General features: G+C 44.7%; 2 protein-coding genes across 2 annotated transcripts in view; one reads left to right on the plus strand and one right to left on the minus strand.

Moving 5' to 3' along the window:
- Positions 1–11,730, plus strand: part of LOC126272926 (UDP-glucosyltransferase 2-like) — an 80,720-nt gene extending 68,990 nt beyond the window's left edge. The window contains exons 5-7 of the mRNA XM_049976215.1: positions 1,346–1,589; positions 6,007–6,229; positions 9,624–11,730. Of these exons, the coding sequence (XP_049832172.1) occupies positions 1,346–1,589; positions 6,007–6,229; positions 9,624–9,912 (756 nt within the window). The 3' untranslated portion in view covers positions 9,913–11,730. The remainder of the gene's footprint in view (positions 1–1,345; positions 1,590–6,006; positions 6,230–9,623) is intronic.
- Positions 1–18,950, minus strand: part of LOC126272930 (lachesin-like) — a 2,822,604-nt gene that overhangs the window by 1,025,198 nt on the left and 1,778,456 nt on the right. The gene's annotated exons all lie outside the window — the stretch shown is intronic.

The following is an 18,950-nucleotide window of genomic DNA, read 5'->3' on the forward strand; positions in this document are numbered from 1 at the left end:
CAACACTTTGTGAAATAACCGCTGAAATCAGTGTGGGACGTACGACGAACGCATTTGTCAGGACAGTGCGGCGAAAAGTTTGTGGGTTACGGCAGCAGAAGATATACGCGAGCGCCTTTTCTGACAGCACATCTCCTGCATCGTCTCTTCTGGGCTAGTGACCATATCGTTTGGACACTAGACGTCTGGAAAACTGAGGCCTAGTCACATGAATCCTGATGTGAGGTTGGTGAGACCTGACGGTAGGATTCGAATGTGCCGCAGACCCAATAAAACCATTAACCAAAGTTCTCAACAAGGCACTGTGCACGCTGTTAGTGGCTTCATAATGGAGTGGGCTGTGTCTACATGGAATGGACTAGGTCTTCCGGTCCAAGTGAACCGATCGTTGACGGGAGAAGTTTGTGTTCGGCTACCTGTAGACCTTTTGCAGGCATTTATGGACTTCCTATTCGAAACAACAATGGAATTTTTATGGATGACAATTCACCATGTCACCAACGACAGAATATTCTGGACAATTTGAGCGAATAATTTGGCCGCCCTGGTCACCCGACGTGAATCCCAGTCGAACATTTATGGAGCCTGATTTAGAGGTCAGCTCGCGCCAAAATGCTGCACCCCAACACTTGTGAAATTATGGTCTCCTATAGAGGCAACAGGGCTCAGTATTTCTGCAGCGTACTTCCAGTCACCTGCTGAGTCCATAACACGTCGTTCTGCTGCACTATGTCGCGCAAAAGGAGGTCCGACAAGATATTACGAGGTATCCAATGATTCAGCTGACCCTCCATTCAGAGGCTGTTGCACGCAGCGACTGTTATTGACTTGTAAATAATAGATTTCAGCTATCGATGGTCGTTTTGAAATTCTATTGGCAGATCTAGACTTCAGCTAGAAACTAGCCATTCTCAATGCACCATCATTTTTGATCAATGAATGTAATACTCAGTATTCAGTGAACTGTGAATGAAGCCCGACCAACAGGCATTACATAAATGGATAAAAAATGATGGTGCATTGAGAATGGCTAGTTTCTAGCTGAAATCTAGAACTGCCAATAGTATTTTAAATGGACGATAGATAGCTGAAATCTATTATTTACAATATCCCATGATTTTTATCAGCTCAGTGTATTTGACACTGTGCTTAGCGAGATAAAAGCATGCTTACAATTACCATAAAAGTATGAAAGCAGACAAAAATGAGACAGACTCGTTCCAGCTTCAACAAAGCAGCGGAGTTTAGCCTGTTAGGGGATACTCTATCAGAGGTAGATTTTGTTTCCTGTCATTAATAACTGCGACAAGTGGAGAAGCTTAAACTAAGTGTGTCTGTGCGACAGGACCTGCAGGAGTTCCTGGACGGGGCGCCCGGAGAGACCGGCGCAGTGCTGTTCACGTTCGGCTCGCTGGTGCGGGCGGACACCCTGCCCATTGACAAGCTGCTGGCGTTCACCGAGGCCTTCCGCCAGCTGCGGCCGCAGCGCTTCATCTGGAAGCTGGACGCGGGGGCGGCCGCCGCCAGGGGCGTCGCCCTGCCCGACAACGTGCTCGCCGCCAACTGGCTGCCGCAGTTCGACGTGCTCAGTGAGTGGCTCTCCCCTCGACAAAGTGGAGCACGGGTCGCGGGGTGGCGCACGTGTGGAGGCGGCAGCTCAGTCAGTTACGAGAGTAAACACTTCCAGGATCGGTCGCAAGAACACGGGCCACCATTTGAAAAGCAGCGCCGTATTCTCGAGCTTACCACATTGTCCGCACCTTATGAACCGATGTGGCTTTTGTGATGAAAACTCCTCCCGAACAGGCCATGAAGGCTCAACAGTGTCGACCGGCCGCCGTGTCATCCTCAGCCCACAGGCGTCACTAGATGCGGATATGGAGAGGCGTGTGGTCAGCACACTGCTCTCCCTGCCGTATGTCACTTTACGAGACCGGAGCCGCTACTTCTCAATCAAGTAGCTCCTCAGTTTGTCTCACAAGGGCTGTGTGTATCCCGCTTGCCAACAGCGCTCGGCAGACCACATGGTCACCCATCCAAGTGCTAGCCCAGCCCGTCATAACTTAACTGCGTTATCACTGTGGCAAGGCCTTTAGCTTTGTGTGATGAAAGCTGTATAAAATAACGTGACCAGTAGATTTAGAACCGGCAGAACACGCTCAGGAAGAGTGGTAATGGAAACGAGCGTTGGCGTGATTGTCCGGGAGGTCCATTGTGGGGCACGTCCGGCCGCCCTGGTGCAGGTCTTATTACATTCGTCGACGCCACATTGGGCCACCTGCGCCCCGGATGGGCGAGATTCAAATGGTTCAAATGGCTCTGAGCACTATGGGACTCAACTTCTGAGGTCATTAGTCCCCTAGAACTCAGAACTAGTTAAACCTAACTAACCTGAGGACATCACACACATCCATGCCCGAGGCAGGATTCGAACTTGCGACCGCAGCGGTCTCGCGGTTCCAGACTGCAGCGCCTAGAACCGCACGGCCTCATCGGCCGGCCGGATGGGCATTAAATGATGATGAAGACAACACCCAGTCCCTGAGCGTAGAAAATCTCCGACCCAGCCGGTAATCGAACGCAGGCCCATAAGACGACAATCCGTCACGCTGACCACTCAGCTACCATGGCGGACAGGAAGAGTGGTAGTGCTGGTGGATGCGGGCGGGCGCTGTAGGGGAAATGGCGAGCACTGGAGGGGAACTGCTATACTCTCATTTTTTTTTATATAAATGTTACATGCAGCCCCTTCACTCCCACACTTGCATGGGTCCATTCAAAAAGATGTACTGTCACCTCTACTTTGCTTAGTATCTAAAAAGATATCTGACGAAAATGCAACAAAATCAGCGTTTCGTTTTCGCCTGGCATGTTAACCACGCGTAACTTTCAGAGGAGCGAATTTCGAATAAAACCTACCCATTTCTCTTGTTGCCATGTTAAAAGTTGCTTCTCTTGCCAAAACACACCTCAGTAACATTTTGATCAAACGCAATTGCTAGAGAATTTTGAAACAGTGATTTACTGAGTTTATGACATGAACTAAGATGAATATTTTTTTAAATTTATTTATTGCCAAATTATAGACCTGTAACCTGATGTTTAAAACAGGCCGTTCATCTTACAATTTTCGTTCTTCATGTTTTTACAGCTTTCTTTTCTTTTGTTTTATCTACAACATTTACAAAGAGTGATACTTTTCAAAATAACAATAATTTAATATTGAAATATAAATAAAATTTTGTTGTTTTTTAAGAAGGTCAATATCTCACGTAAAAGCACATCCTCGGTACAAAAATAAACGTGTAATGTCGTCGCTTATCTTGTTCCAAAATCCATAGATGGTCGATGGCCGTTAAAAATTACATTATTTCATCCATAAAAGTCTGTAGCTAGTGGAATAACACGGTGGATAATCAAGTTTTGAAAAACCATAAGCCAAAATACTCTCATCTCCGTGTGCTATCATTTGCCAAAACGCCATTTCAGTATCACAAACTGTTTGTGAAATATGAGGAATGTTGTCCATATTTTCACTCTGGCTTCATTACAGGTGCGCACGATAGCTAATGAGTGCGCTACGCATCTCAGTTTTCTCCAGATTGATGGTAGTTGGAGACCTCCACCCAAGACTAAAGAAAAATTCAAATTCTACGTTAGCTAAATTTCATATGTAGCAACATATTATGTAATACGCACTAAACGCAAAATCATAGTGACCCATATTTTTCAGTGTAAACTTTTTCGATTTCGCGCAGTGTCTTACTTCCACACAAATATCACAGTAATTATGCTACTAACCAAATGATGGGAACATTATCATGAAAATCCCGGGTCCGGCCATCCTGATTTAGTTTTTCCGTGATTTCCCTAAATCGCTCCAGGCAAATGCTGGGATGGTTCCTTTCAAAGGGCACGGCCGACTTCCTTCCCCGTCCTTCCCTAATCCAATCAGACAGATGACCTCTCTGTCTGGTCTGCTCCCTACGACAACCCCACCAATGAAATTTAACCAAGTAGTGACAGGGTCTGTGCCGACCGGCAGAAATGGGGCAAACACTGTGGCCCTCCCCTTCTGAACAAACGAATGAACTCACCCAGCGCTTAGGACGAAAACCACCCACTGGGCATCGGCCACCGGATCCTGCACGGTCTCTACCACTGCGTTATTCACACTTACCTCTGCGGTTTCGTAAGGTGAGCGCGCACAAATTACAAGACATACAGAAAGTGGAGATGGATCAGTGGACAGAGCGTCGCGCCTCTCCGAGTTTTTAACTCCTGTTACAGGTGGTCTGTATTGGCACCGCTTATGACACCGCAGATTTCAATGCGTGCACGCAAATCGTGCAGGCAGCTGCTACGGGAAGGAGGTATAGGAGACCGATTTGAAAACGTGTTAAGAGGGTTGCCCATCTCCAGTTGTGAACTAACTTCATGCCTCAGTGCGGAAAGGATAATTTACGGTATTCACCCGACAAAAAGCCGACAACGGACATAAGCCGCACCCTCAACTTTCGAGGAAGAATAAAACAAAGCTGCACACTGATTGAGAGCAGAAGAATTACCAGAAATTTGCTTTTCCTTGCATGTAAGACGTAGGTACCATAAAGTTTTTGTTGTAGCATGATGTCACCTAACATACCGGTACCGTCTCCTTCACTATCATTACTATCAGTACGGATATTTCCTTCATTGCTCTCATTCCCATCGTTATCTTCATTCTCTTCCCATAGTTCGTCATCCCCGCTGCCATCCAGCATATTTGATATACAGCGTTTCTTGAACCCCTTGATGATATACGAGTACTCCGAAGACATGAAGCACCATGATGCAAGAAACCACTCCCACAGAAGAGTGACGGATGGCTTCTTGCTCTTACCAGACGGTGAATGGACATAACCTTCTTCCAGGAACCAATTTGAATACATTTTTCGGGGGCTGTCCTTGAATGGCTTGTTTATGGCCAAACCTAGCTCCTGCTATTTTCAAGGCATTCCTGCTGGTAATATGAAAAAGTCTATCCTTCGTGCAGCAAGTTTATCTTTTACTTCAGCAGTTAGATGTCCACTAAAAGCATCTAAACTAGCCTTTATCTCTTTGCAAGCAGTACCCCAGTTCATTGATTCCTTACTGCAGACAGCCAGTCAACAAACAATTGCGTTGTCATACGGTCGTTTACCTGGCAGCGACCACTAAGCTCTTACGAAAGTTTTCTTAGGACATAGCTTTTCTTTTCAGAATGACATAAGAGGGTAACTTTTCGCCATCGTCTGTAACAGCTAACATCGCAGTCAGTCTGATTATTATTATTTTTTATCCGTGTTCCTCTCAATAGGATATAAAATGTAGACTGGCAATGACAAAGAAAGCGTTTCTGCAGAAGAGAAATTTGTTAACATCGAGTATTGATTTAAGTGTCAGGAAGTAGTTTCTGAAAGTATTTGTACGGAGTGTAGCCATATATGCAAGTGAAACATGGACGATAAATAGTTTAGACAAGAAGAGAATAGAAGTTTTCGAAATGTGGTGCTACAGAAGAATGCTGAAAATTAGATGGGTAGATCACATAACTAATGAGGAGGTATTGAATAGAATTGGGGAGAAGAGGAGTTTGTGGCACAACTTGACTAGAAGAAGGAATAGGTTGATAGGACATGTTCTGAGACATCAAGGAATCACCAATTTGGTACTGGATGGTAGCGTGAAGGGTAAAAATCGTAGAGGGAGACCAAGAGATGAATACACTAAACAAATTCAGGAGGATGTAGGCTGCAGTAGGTACTGGGAGATGAAGAAGCTTGCACATGATAGATTAGGATGGAGAGCTCCATCAAACCAGTCTCAGGACTGAAGACCACAACATAAACAAGTGCCACACCAGGAAACTGGTTTCAAGTGTCAGTGAGAAAGTTCTTACAACCTGATTCTTGCTAGGGGTAAAACAGCAAATAGACGTGTTCGGCGTATATTGTGACTGAAGTGGACGCTGTGCTGTTCTATCAGGCCACCCCAAGTTGCGGGCGTTCATCTCCCACGGCGGCCTCATGGGGACGCTGGAGGCGGTGCACTGCGGAGTGCCGGTGCTGGGGATCCCGCTGTTCGCCGACCAGAAGCTCAACGTGCCCAACATGGTGCGCCACGGCGTCGCCGTCCAGCTCGACATCTACCACATCACCACTGACCAGGTCGTCGACGCCCTGCGCAAGCTCACCGCTCCAGGATCTGAGTGAGTCACCACAGTCCGTGTATTGCAACTGCGCTTTCCTCCAAAAACGTTCGTTTCTTATGGCCTTTTCATTTCGAATGACAACTGCACTAAGGTAGATTTAACGTATAGCCGTAAAGTCGTGTCTTACTCTTGGCACATCTAACTCAGAGAGTCATTTACAAAATACAGCCATATACAATGACTTACCGATTCGTGTGGATCCTTCGTGTTGACAAAGTACAGACAATTTACAGACAAAGATTTCTTTTCCAGTTTTTATTTGCTTGTGCAACAGTTTAGTCAATAATTATCGTCAAAGATTTTGTCTGTAGAAATGGTCTTTGGAAGCCGCACGTGTATGTCGAAGCTCAAGCGCAAATGGAAGTATAGCGCTTCCTGTCAAGGCCCGTGATAGTACACAGTGCTCCCAAAGCTAGTACCCTCTTTTGCTTGGTTCACAGCTGAAAATTTTCGGGTATTTTGTACCAGATCTGTGTGCTTCATTCAGACGAAAAGGCTCCATGAAAAGTGTATAATGCTTTCAATTTACGTGTGAATTATTTAATTTTATGCTCTTACCACTTGTCGTTTATGAATTACATACGTAAAAGTACCTGTAGCTGCATAAATATGTTTTGCGTTAAATATGGTACATAACTTTTGGATTCCCTTCAACGATTTTCCATAAGGAAAACGTAAGTGAACGTTGCCCCAGTTGCACAAAATAATAAGCAGCCAACACATTACGCTTGATGGTTTTGCAGAATAAGCTGAAAATGTGCAAACGGCTGACACCCACAGGTCGCCAAAAATAGACCAGGTGCAATAAAACGAATGCGCGAAGACAAACCTAAGCCGTGTTCTTACAGAACGCAATCTTGTAAATCACATTCTATGCAGTTCATAAGATGGAACTTACAAATCCACGACAGTCCTTCCTTCAGTGATTGTGTACGTCTCTCTTGGATTTTGTGAGCATCGATGTTAGCACGCTATTACATAGACGTAACAAAAACATTATCTTAAAACAAAGTAAATACGTACAATTTTTTTGCTGCTTTTGTTCACTGCTTACTGATGGAGATTAGCACTATATACTTCAAAAACAGGCTGACGTCCTCAAATGTCCCGTTTCTGCCTTACATTAATGATTCACAATTAACATGTTGTCGACGACAACCGTAATCTTTTAGTTGTAAAAACCATGGTTGTAGTTGCTTGCACCGTAATTTTCAGATGTTCATAAAATATTTCATTCATTTCTCAATAGCCATCTGCATGCTATTTGAATTCCTTTAAATCAGTGCATGGTCGTCAGCTTAAAAATGTGTTTTTAATACCAAAAAATGACTGAGCTCCATGTGTTTACCTCAAAAATTCAGCTACAAATACCATCGTCAATGTTGATATTACGTTGGGTGATCAGTTACGTAATTGTCTTTCTCCTTTATTCATTGATACTGAGTCTGTACGTTTTGCGGCTAGGTCTAACACAAATAAAATGCGCTCTGAGTCATTGACGTTAGATGTAAGGGGTATTTTCTACACGACATTATGTTCAATATTTATCATCGCTAGACGTAAAGGAAAAATAGAATCATTAACCGAAAGACTTAGGATATGTTAAATGCTTACGCAATATGGTAACAGCAGATGAAACGTAGCTTTATTCGTATGTGCCATGAACGAATCTGCATTCAATTGTTTGAATGTTCCAAGACAAAACGAAACAAAAGTGGTTCACCCGTGAAGTTCTTGTAAGAAAATGATCGCTTCTTTCCTTGGTTACAGCTTGATGCTTTAGAGTATCGAAGAACAATTAGTGCTGAGTGGTATACAATGATTTTTTGCAAAAATCATCTACCAAATCATAAAAAAATCGAAAACTTCTCATCATTCTTCATTACAGCAATGTCTGCTGTCACACGGCAAATCAAACAATTGGCCATTTGGCAGAGAACAACGTTGAGTTAATGGCTTACTGTTCGTGCTGGCCTTATTTACTACGTAACGGCTTCTTTCTCTCCCTTACATCAAACAATAAATGCTAAACAGCGAATTTCATGACGTCAAGCAGCTGCTCTCCTCCTCTATCATCCTCTCCTAGTTTATCCTCTCTTCTCCTGCCTTCTTCCTCCTCTCCTTTATCCATCTCTCCTTTACCTCTCATCTACTCTATTCTCCTCTCCTCTACTGTTTGTTTGTCTCTTCAGTCCTTTATTTGTATTATAATCAGCTCTACTCTGTCTTCTTCAGCTATCCTCTCTCCTCTTCTCCATCCTCCTTTCCTCTATCCTCCTCTGTTCTAGTTTCAACACCTCTCCTCTAGACTCCTCTACTATCTTCTCCTCTCCTCTACTGTGTTCTCATCTCCTTTACTGTATCTTCCTCCCATCTGTATTCCTGTTCCCTTGGCTAGCATTGCTGCCTCTGGGACATGGGGTCCCATGTTGGATCCCTGGCGGGGTGAGGGATTTTCTCTGCCCAGGGACTGGGTATTTGTGTTGTCCTCATCATCGTCATCCTCCTCCTCCTCCTCATCATCATCATCACCATCATTCATGACAGTGGCAAGACTGGACTGAGTAAAAATTGAACTATGTAAAAATTGGGTCTTTTTATGGGCACTGATGACCACACAGTTGAGCGCCCCACATACAAACATCACCAGCATCATCATCTAATTTGCCCTCATTTTCCTCTCCTTTTGTTTCTTCTCTCCTAGTCTCCTTTTCTCTCTTCTTCTTCACTCCATCCTTCTCTCCTTCATTATGTCCTTCTGTAGTCTCCTGACTTCTCCTCTCCTCTCCTTTCCTCTGCTCCATCCTCCTCTCCTCTATGCTCTTTTGCTATAGTTTCCTCTAGTCTCCTTTACCCTTTCTCCTCTCCTCTACGTTATTCTCCTCTCTTCTACACTACCCTCCTCCCTTCTAGTGCATACAGCACTCCTCTCCCCTGTGTTCCCTACTCTCCTGTCCTCTACTCTCCTTCTATACTTCTCTCCTATCCTCGAGTTTCCACTCCTGTCCTCCAGTCCCTTCTGCTCTTCTCTCCTCTACTATATCCTCCTCTCTTCTATTCAGTCCTCATCTCCTCTGCTCCATAGTCTTCTCCTCTACCCATTCGTACTCACCACTGTTCTCCTTTTCTCTATTCTAAACTCGTCTCGACCCATCTCCTGTCCTCTCCTCTACTTTAGTCTGTCTGTCTCTCCTGTATCCTCCTCTCCACTCCTTTACTCTGTGCTCCTCCTCTACTCTCCTTTGCTCTCGTTTTCTCTCCTGAATGGTCCTGTTCTTCCATCTCTTCTCTTCTTGTACGCTGAGAAACAAAACCTTCAAAAAGATTCCTTTCCTGGTTTTCGCATTAACTTAACAGAGTAAGCTGGACCTGTTGTCGGTGGGTGTCTCAGGTACTGGACGCGGGCCAAGCAGCTGTCTGCACTGTTCCGGGACCGGCCCCGGCCGCCGCTGGAGGAGGCGGCGTCCTGGGTAGAGTACGTGGTCCGGCACCGGGGGGCGCCGCACATGCGGTCAGCCGCGCTGGACCTGTCCTGGTACCAGTACCTGCTGCTAGATGTCGTCGCCTTCGTCGTCCTGACCGCCGCAGCCGCGCTGGCCGTGCTCTGGGTCCTCTGCAGAAAGCTGATCTCTCTGGCGCTGCCGCCCACGAGGGCGCCGCGCAAGGCGAAAGCATCGTGAGGAACTGCAGCGCTGGCTCCAAGACGTCACGTGCCGCGAGGAGCAAAGACTAGTTGATCAACTGCCGTGCTGCATTTATTTATATTTATTTCGAACCACGACCGCACGCAAATAACCGCATCATTGTGGATTTTCAACTTATCGCGGCGTATTGAATAATCCATTAAATTTCGGGCATGCAGTCGCGCAAATAAAATTTCCTCCACTGATATTTCGGCGGCGTATCGTCCGGCCATCCTCAGAGTGAGTGACCTACTCTGAGGATGGCCGAAATATCAGTGGAGGAAATTTTATTTGCGCGGTTGCATGCCCGAAAGTTACTGGATTAACCGCATCTTTGTTTAGGTTGTGCAGAACATGATTTTTGTCATCAACGTACATTGCCTCCCCATCACTCGCCTTCAGCAAGGCGTTCAGTTTACCCACAAGAGATATGCATTTTTGAAGTGTCATTACAAAGCTAACGCAGAGAGGTCCATTCAGATGTACCGTGGAATCTGTATACGCATTTCAAGGGCAACTTCACAATTTGTATCTGATACGTGCAATGGACATGACACTGCAGAGCACACTGCAAGGGCCTTTCGCCGGTTTGTGGCAAGTGTCACAGCTAAGAGGTCGCTATTCCTTTGTTATATGAATTGAAGGTACAACGACCACTGTTTTTTTTTTTAGATTTTGTGTTGCACTTTATTGTAGTGCTGAATCTCTGTTCTAATATTTTATGCTTCGGCTGGAATAGAAAACGGCTTCATAGTATCCCGATAAGTGTCCAAAAACCACGAAATTAGGAGCTACAACATGCAGCACATTAAGTGTTTACATCGTAAGCATGTTCATTACTATTTTCTTGACCTTTTTTAGTCCGTTTCCTCTCTCTTATAGGCAATCACAAAGTAGTATTCAACATTTTAACGGGTTTATTTGTCGCATTTTACTACATTAAAAAATAAATATATAAAAAGAAGATTTGAATAAGCATGCAAAATCCATCTAACATTGAAAAAGAAAAATACACTTCATTCTGTTGTACAGACACTCTCACATAGGAGTGAATTTTGCACTACTTTCTTGCAGTAATGTGGTGCCTTGCAAAGTTCGTTGTTTGTATGCATATCACGTTGAGCGGCAGGCGAGTCAACTTCTGACAGTGGCGTTATTCAGATGCGGTGTCGTGCGTCGTGGGGTCAACTATCGGCCGCTGTCAGCTGCTCGGCTCTTGGAGCACCCACCTCTCGCTCGGTCACCTCCTCCGCTGGCATTGCGAGGCTGTGTGCTCCCACCAAAAGAGAAATCCGCGGCAGTACCAGGAAAATAAACCCGTGTCCTCCGCACTGCAGCCAGGCGCGCTTACCTCTCTGTTACGCCGCCAGACAAACAATCTTATTTACGGACTTTTTATATTCCAACCACAGACCATATTATTTTACACACGGTAATAAATTTCGGTTTATGGTGATTAACTTGGAGGCCTAGAAAATAATAAGACAGGGGCGTTCAATCTCATCGAGCCAGCGCCGGCAGCTGGCGCGCTCAGCTGTACGCTTGTCTGTCGTCGCTGCACCTTAGTCTGCTAAAGTGTTGTGCAAAGTCAACATGACAGTTCGAACAGTTTGTATTTGGTACTCACATTCTCACATAAAACGACGAGCCTTTCTGGCTTGTTAGTTTCTGACCATACCATATTTATATGTCGCTGAAAAATTGTTTGTACTGTGATACCTCTTACTACTTTGTAGAACTTCAGAATGGTCATCATACATTGTAATTGACTACCTGATGATTGGAATAAAAATAAAAGAGTTTATCAAAACTAGACATGATTGTCTTAATGGGAATTCCGCGATCGTTCATTAAATAAAATTTGGGGTTTCAGTCTTCGATCGCTATTCCTTATTTTCAATTACCGGTTTCGGCCTAGCTGCCCATCTTCAGATCATATATTGCAGTTACAGAGTAACTTGTCCGTACAACTTATGACAGTGAACCGATTGTTCTGTACGGACAAGCTACTCTGTAACTGCAATATATGATCTGAAGATGGGCAGCTAGGCCGAAACCGGTAACTGAAAATAAGGAATAGCGATCGAAGACTGAAACGCCATATTTTATTTAAAATAAAAGAGTTTCTTCGGATAGCTGCGAATTTTGTTGCTACTCGTGTTTTCTACAAATGTATAACTGCGAATGTGGACTTGAAGTAAATGGAAATATTTTCAGATCTGTTGGACATCACAACGATCTCTTCACTAGTAAAAATGTTGGTGAGAAAGGGATGGACGTTGATGGAACGGGAAAGAGAGCTGCGAATCAACGCAGATACTCAGGATTGACGAAACAAGCGTGTAAAACCGGTGTGCTTTTTAACAACTTTATCATTCACTCGTTCATATTTTTCTCTTCTCAAAATATTTTGGAACATTTTCATGTGTGCAAGCTTCCACATATTTTGCGTAATCCATAGAAATGTTGCACAAATTGCTCCAGCAATAATATACATCTTATTTTGGAAATATTTATTAAAATAATGTTAATTCCCGGTGACTATCTCCACAAAGGGAGATCCTAAGCCATCACATGGACATGCAGGCACTGTACGAACCAGAATTGTCTTCGTAACACCAGTTCACACCATCTTCATCTAAGGGAACCGACACATCAAGATATTCTTTATGCAACGACAGTAAGTTCTTGAGTGTCTGCCCCGCACACTAAATATGTTTACAGATGTAACGAATGATTAAATTACCATGTTTCGATGTTAGCGTTAACAAATAGTTTGTATTCAGACATTTGAATAAACTTGATTTCCGTCCACGAGCACCTTAGTTTTCGTAAAACTGTGTTTCTTCCACTCACTTGTCTCGAAAATAAAAGCTGTAAATAAGTATTCTGATACATTAGGAAACACCTACATATTGAAATACATATACCCGGGTCTAACTTCCAAATAGCTAAAGTCCTTAACTCCTTTGTCCATTTTCTTCAGTGCATTTGTCTAATTAGTCTAAATAAGGGCCGAGAGACAACTTGCGTAGCAGTCCATTGCTGAAGAACTTGCAGTTTGCGTTTTATTCAGTGCCTGTGTAAACGTACGTGCAATCGTTCGGATGCCGAATCAGACTTCTGACTACGTGTTCTAGTCAGCACGCCCGGCTAGCCGCGCGGTCGAACACGCTGCTTCCCGAGCGGGAAGGCGTGCCGGCCTCCAGCACGATTCCGTCGGGCGGATTAGTGCCGAGGTACGGTGTGCCGCATCTGCCTCAGCAAATACGGGCTGGTTCCCCTCATTCTGCTTCAGTTGCACTATGCCGGCGATTGCTGTGCGAACACTGTCTCCACGTACGCGTACACCATAATTACACTACCAAGCAAACATTTGGGGATACACTCGCCTAGTATGAGACTTTCCCGGGAGAGGGGGGGGGGGGGGGGTTCATTGGGGGGCCGAAACACACAATAACCCTGGGTTTGGTGTGGGGCGGCGGTGGCGTGGGTGGACTGCTGTGGCCTGCTGTGGGGTTGTGAACCACTGAGAGCTACGGCGGGTTCAATGCACACATACACACGTGTTCTTGTCACACAAACAGCGGTGCCCGAAAACTCTAAGAGAATAAATCACGTGCCTCACACGAAAATAACTCCATTTCCAGTAAAAATGTCGTATGATGGACACGAGATGACGAGAACAGGCCATAACTGAGTATTTTTGGAAAGTAAGTAGCTCTGTGTAACGGAAGTGGTGAGTGGTACACACTTCTATTTTTTAAAATGGAATTCTATCACACAACAAGAAGTTTGATATTCATTTACATTAATATAGATGGTATGAAGGATAATTTGGTCGAATACAAATACACAAACGTGTAATGGTAAGCTGTTTCATACCAAAGCTTGCAATTCTAAAAATCTGTCATACTAATTATATAATTTCGATAAACATCTATAATGATTTTCGTTAGGCAGTATCATTCAGTTACCTAGGATCATCAACAACATTTATATTGTCAATTATGGAGAGTAAAAATTACACATAAAAAAGTATTTGCTTTTATGAATCGAGTTTAAACAGCATCTTTGTATAGCAGATAAAGTCTCTAATCTCTTTATCTTTTTCACACGTCTTACGCAGTTCTTGTGAGAAGGGAAATGTACACTTCTAGACATACTGTGCCAATGGAAAATATCGAGAAAACTACGAAGAGGAGAAAGAGAGGTAAGTAATAGCAATTTTAGAAGTCTTGTGCGCTATTGGGCCATACAACACTAATTCACCACTCATCTTCTCAATTTGTTCAGAATTATTCACGCAGACCGCGCCAGTGTTCGTCATTGAGGCTTTTCGAACAATTTTAAAAGTTACATTAGTCCCGTTGCAGGAGAACAGGACAGATTGCATTGTCATTCACATTCTAATGTTCCCTTGCTGAAAACTGTCACTGTCAATAGATGCAGAAGTTGTTTAACCTATTCACATGTTCCGTCGTCGTTGGGAACATTGTGTATTTCTCCGACCTTTTGACACAGCATTAGAAAATTAATTTTGTATTCAGTGGTACTAAAATCAAACTGCTGAGCCGCTTGGTCAGTGAGATGAGCCATAAGCTCAACGGACGAACTGTGATTCACCCACAGTAAACAGCACTCAGTTCGCTGTGGAGCGCTGCAGCTGGTGTTGAACCGGTACCAGGAGGTCGTGCGACCCTCCACCCACAACTGAAGTCGTGGCAGTGGAGTGCTGTGAACGCGCCAGTCGGCTGCGTGTAAGTACACTACTGGCCATTAAAATTGCTACACCACGAAGATGTGCTTCAGACGCGAAATTTAACCGACAGAAAGAAGATGCTGTGATATGCAAATGATTAGCTTTTCAGAGCATTCACACAAGGCTACCGCCGGTGGCGACACCTACAACGTGCTGACATCAGGAAAGTTTCAAAACGATTTCTCATACACAAACAGCAGTTGACCGGCGTTGCCTGGTGTAACATTGTTGTGATGCCTCGTGTAAGGACACGAAATGCGTACCATCACGTTTCCGACTTTGATAAAGGTTGGATGGTAGCCTATCGCGATTGCGGTTTATCGTATCGCGACATTGCTGCTCGCGTCGTTCGAGATCCAATAGATGTTAGCAGAATATGGAATCAGTGGGTTCAGGAGGGTAATACGGAACGCCGTGTTGGATCCCTATGGCCTTGTATCACTAGCAGTCGAGATGACAGGAATCTTTTCCGCATGGCTGTAACGGATCGTGTGGCCACGTCTCGATAACTGAGTCAACAGATGGGGACGTTTGCAAGACAACAAACATCTGCACGAACAGTTCGACGCCGTTTGCAGCAGTATGGACTATCTGCTCGGAGACCGTGGCTGCGGTTACCCTTGACGCTGCATCACAGACAGGAGCGTCTGCGATGGTGCACTCAACGACGAACCTGGGTGTACGAATGGCAAACCACACGAAATTGAAAGCATCATGATGGTCGCATCCGTGTTTGGCGACATCGCGATGAACGCACATTGGAAGCGTGTATTCGTCATCGCCACACTGGCGTATCAACCGGCGTAAGGGTATGGGGTGCCGTTGGTTACACGTCTCGGTCACCTCTTGTTCGCATTGACGGCACTTTGAACAGTGGACGTTACATTTCAAATGTGTTACGACCCGTGGCTCTACCCTTCATTCGATCCCTGCGAAACCCTACATTTCAGCAGGTTAATGCCCGACCGCATGTTGCAGGTCCTGTACGGGCCTTTCTGGATACAAAAAAATTTCGAGTGCTGCCCTGGCCAGCACATTCTCCAGATCTCTCACCAATTGAAATCGTCTGGTCAATGGTGGCCGAGCAACTTGCTCGTCAGAATACACCAGTCATTACTCTTGATGAACTGTGGTATCGCGTTGAAGCTGCATGGGCAGCTGTACCTGTACACGCCATCCAAGCTCTGTTTGACTAAATGCCCAGGCGTATCAAGGCTGTTATTGCGGCCAGAGGTGGTTGTTCTGGGTACTGATGTCTCAGGATCTATGCACCCAAATTGCGTGAAAATGTAATCACATGTCAGTTCTAGTTTAATATATTTGTCCAATGAATACCCGTTTATCATCTGCATTTCTTCTTGGTGTAGCAATTTAAATGGCCAGTAGTGTAATAAGAGTGAGATGGGTGTGCTTGCAGACTTGACAGAATGGCAGGAAACAGCTCTCATGTTTGGACGTGACCTCGGACACACCGTGAAAACAGTTCCCCTATTTTTGTCGCATCAACGTGAACCGTCCAAACTGCCTACAAGGAACGGTGTGCCACTCGTAGCCGCGAAACGCCGTCGTAGAGGCACTCAGGCAGACAGGGGCTGTAGCCCGAACTGTCACGTCTTATCAGTGACAAACGGATTCAAACGAAAATCACCTCTACAGATATCAACATCGATTCTGCAAACAGAGAGCGTACTGCTCGCTCTGTTCCTTCATGACATCTATAGCGCTATAGACAACGGTGCTCAGGTTGATACCGTGACCCCTGATTTGAGGGAGGTATTTGACACCGACCCGCACTGCCGTTTAGTGAAAAAAATGCGAGCTTACCGGTTATCGGGCCAAATTTGCGACTGCACTCAAGCCTTACTCGCAGACAGAACTCAGCACGTCGCTCTTAACGGAACGAAACCGACAGATGTAAAGATAAATCCAAGCCACCTAAAAAAGCGTCATAAGACAGTTCCTGTTTACAACTAAAGGTGGTCCGTATTAAAGGTTCCAGTTCCAAACCGTTGTAGAAAGACAACAATTGCTCAGAATGACGGGAAATTTGAAAAGAACTTTACTAACACAAGGGGAAACACCACGAAAAAAAAAAACAGTAGATGGAAAGATGGATTTGTAAACGTCTTAACGTAGGTGTGGTAGGCTGGGGTCAGCTATAAATCGCCGATGAATCACAACACGACACGTATGGTTTTAGTTGCTCATTACACCATACGTACTGTTGAATGTACAATATCATGGAACAAAAACGAAGCGTCATGATGGAACAAAAATAAAACGAAAATTTTACGAATAGATGGCTCTGTAAGCGTCTTAACAGAAAAGGGATCGGCTACGAATGACTGTTGACGGCAGTGACTTGAGTTACACATCACTTCATCCATACTGTTCAATCTGCTTGACTGCAAAAGTTCGGCAGCCGAAAGCTGTGGCACTGTTAGGTACGCCCATACACCAGCGCTAGATCGTTCCGCATCGGATGCGAAAAATCGGTTTTTATTTTTGCTTACGCTGTAATCCACACGAATATATAAGCAATTTTGTAATTTTCCTGGAGCCAGAAACTGAATAAAAAGTAAAGTAACATAGGTTTCTAAATGTTAAGAGAGTGGCGCAAGACATGTTTCATATGCTATCAACCGTTTTCTTCCACAAACTGAAATCGAGAAACGGCATGTTCCCCAACAGATAGAAGTGTCTTGGGGGTCACGTTCAGAACGTTTTGCGCAGTGCTTGCTTTCAGTTGTGCTACGTCCGTAATTGGAACACTGAACACAACGTTTTTCAGATACACCGTAGCCAGATGTCACACGGATTAAGATCAGGTAATCTGGAGGCCAGGCTGTAGGGAAATGACGGCGGATAATTCTCGCATTTCCGAAATGACTCTCGAGAGGCTTGCCAAATGGCGCAGGGATAGGCAGTTTGAATGTAAATAGAGGTAACGTATTGGGCATACACACGAAACCAAAGTGACTACTGTACAACTATACTATTGATGAGACATTGCTGGAAGTATCTCCCGTAAACTAGGAGTAACTATTCAGAGCGATCCTAAATGGAATGACCACATAGAACAAACAATTTGAAAAGCAAATACCAAGCTGACATTTGTAGGAAGAATCTTAAGGAAATGTAACTCATCCTCGAAGGAAGTGGCATAGGAGGCACTTTTTCGAACGATTCTTGAGTATTGTTCAAAAAATCTGGGACCGTTACCGCACAGGACTGATATAAGAGATAGAGAAGATACAATGAAGAGCGCCGTGTGTCGTCACAGGTTCGTTTAGTCGGCGAGAGAGCGTTACAGGCATGTTCAACGAACTCTGTTGACGGACGTTCCGAGAGAGGCGTTGTGCGTCACGGAGAGATTTACTGCTGAAATTTCTAGAGGTCACTCTCCGGAAAGACTCGGACAACGTATTATTTCCTCCCACATACATCTCACTAAATGACAGCGAGGAGAAAATCTTAGAGATTAGAGCCGATAGAGAGGCTTAGAGACAATCATTCTTAACACCGTCGTTCTAGAGTCTAACAGGGAAGGTAGCATCAGTTAGCGATACCAGAATTACCCTCGGCAACACGCCGTTAGGTGGCCTGCGGAGTATGATGTAGATTGAGAGAAAGAAGGCGAACAGTAACTGGCAGTGATTGCAGATCCGTCTCAACTAATTTCTGAGCAAACATTGCAATGTACATTTGGAATCTGGTACCTTACAATGCCTTTTTCAGATGATGCAAAGGGTATACTTCACATCGGACGTGGTTCTGAGAAGTTCCGTGGGTGTATTTCGTACCATTAATTGGTCCCTCTCATTCAGGTTACAGGGAACGTAAACCAGAATTTTTACTTCAGCATTCCGGGTGACCAAGTTTTGCCCTTTGATCTTCATGGTAACTACGCTGACGACTCTCCCATCTTCCAACGTGAAAACAGCTGTAATCACATGGCTGTACGCGTTCGTTCCTGGTTTGACGAACACTCAGGCACCCTATCGCATCTCGAATGTCCCGCTAAACTGTTCCGTTTCAGTCGCACAGAAAATATTTTGGACCATCTGAAACGGTAGGTGAAAGGTAGGGATCAACATCCCCTCAGTTTGCCACCGCTACGGGATCTCGTCATCAGTTCGTTTCTTCAGCTGGATATGGCTTACCTGATAAGACATGTGGACGCTCCTCCTCAGTACACCTTTACAGGATGTCCAGGCTAAAAATACACACAAACAAATGCTTATAACGAGGGTACTGGACATTTTATGTTTTT

Source organism: Schistocerca gregaria, chromosome 5 (genome assembly GCF_023897955.1).
Source record: "Schistocerca gregaria isolate iqSchGreg1 chromosome 5, iqSchGreg1.2, whole genome shotgun sequence".
Lineage (NCBI taxonomy): Eukaryota > Metazoa > Arthropoda > Insecta > Orthoptera > Acrididae > Schistocerca > Schistocerca gregaria.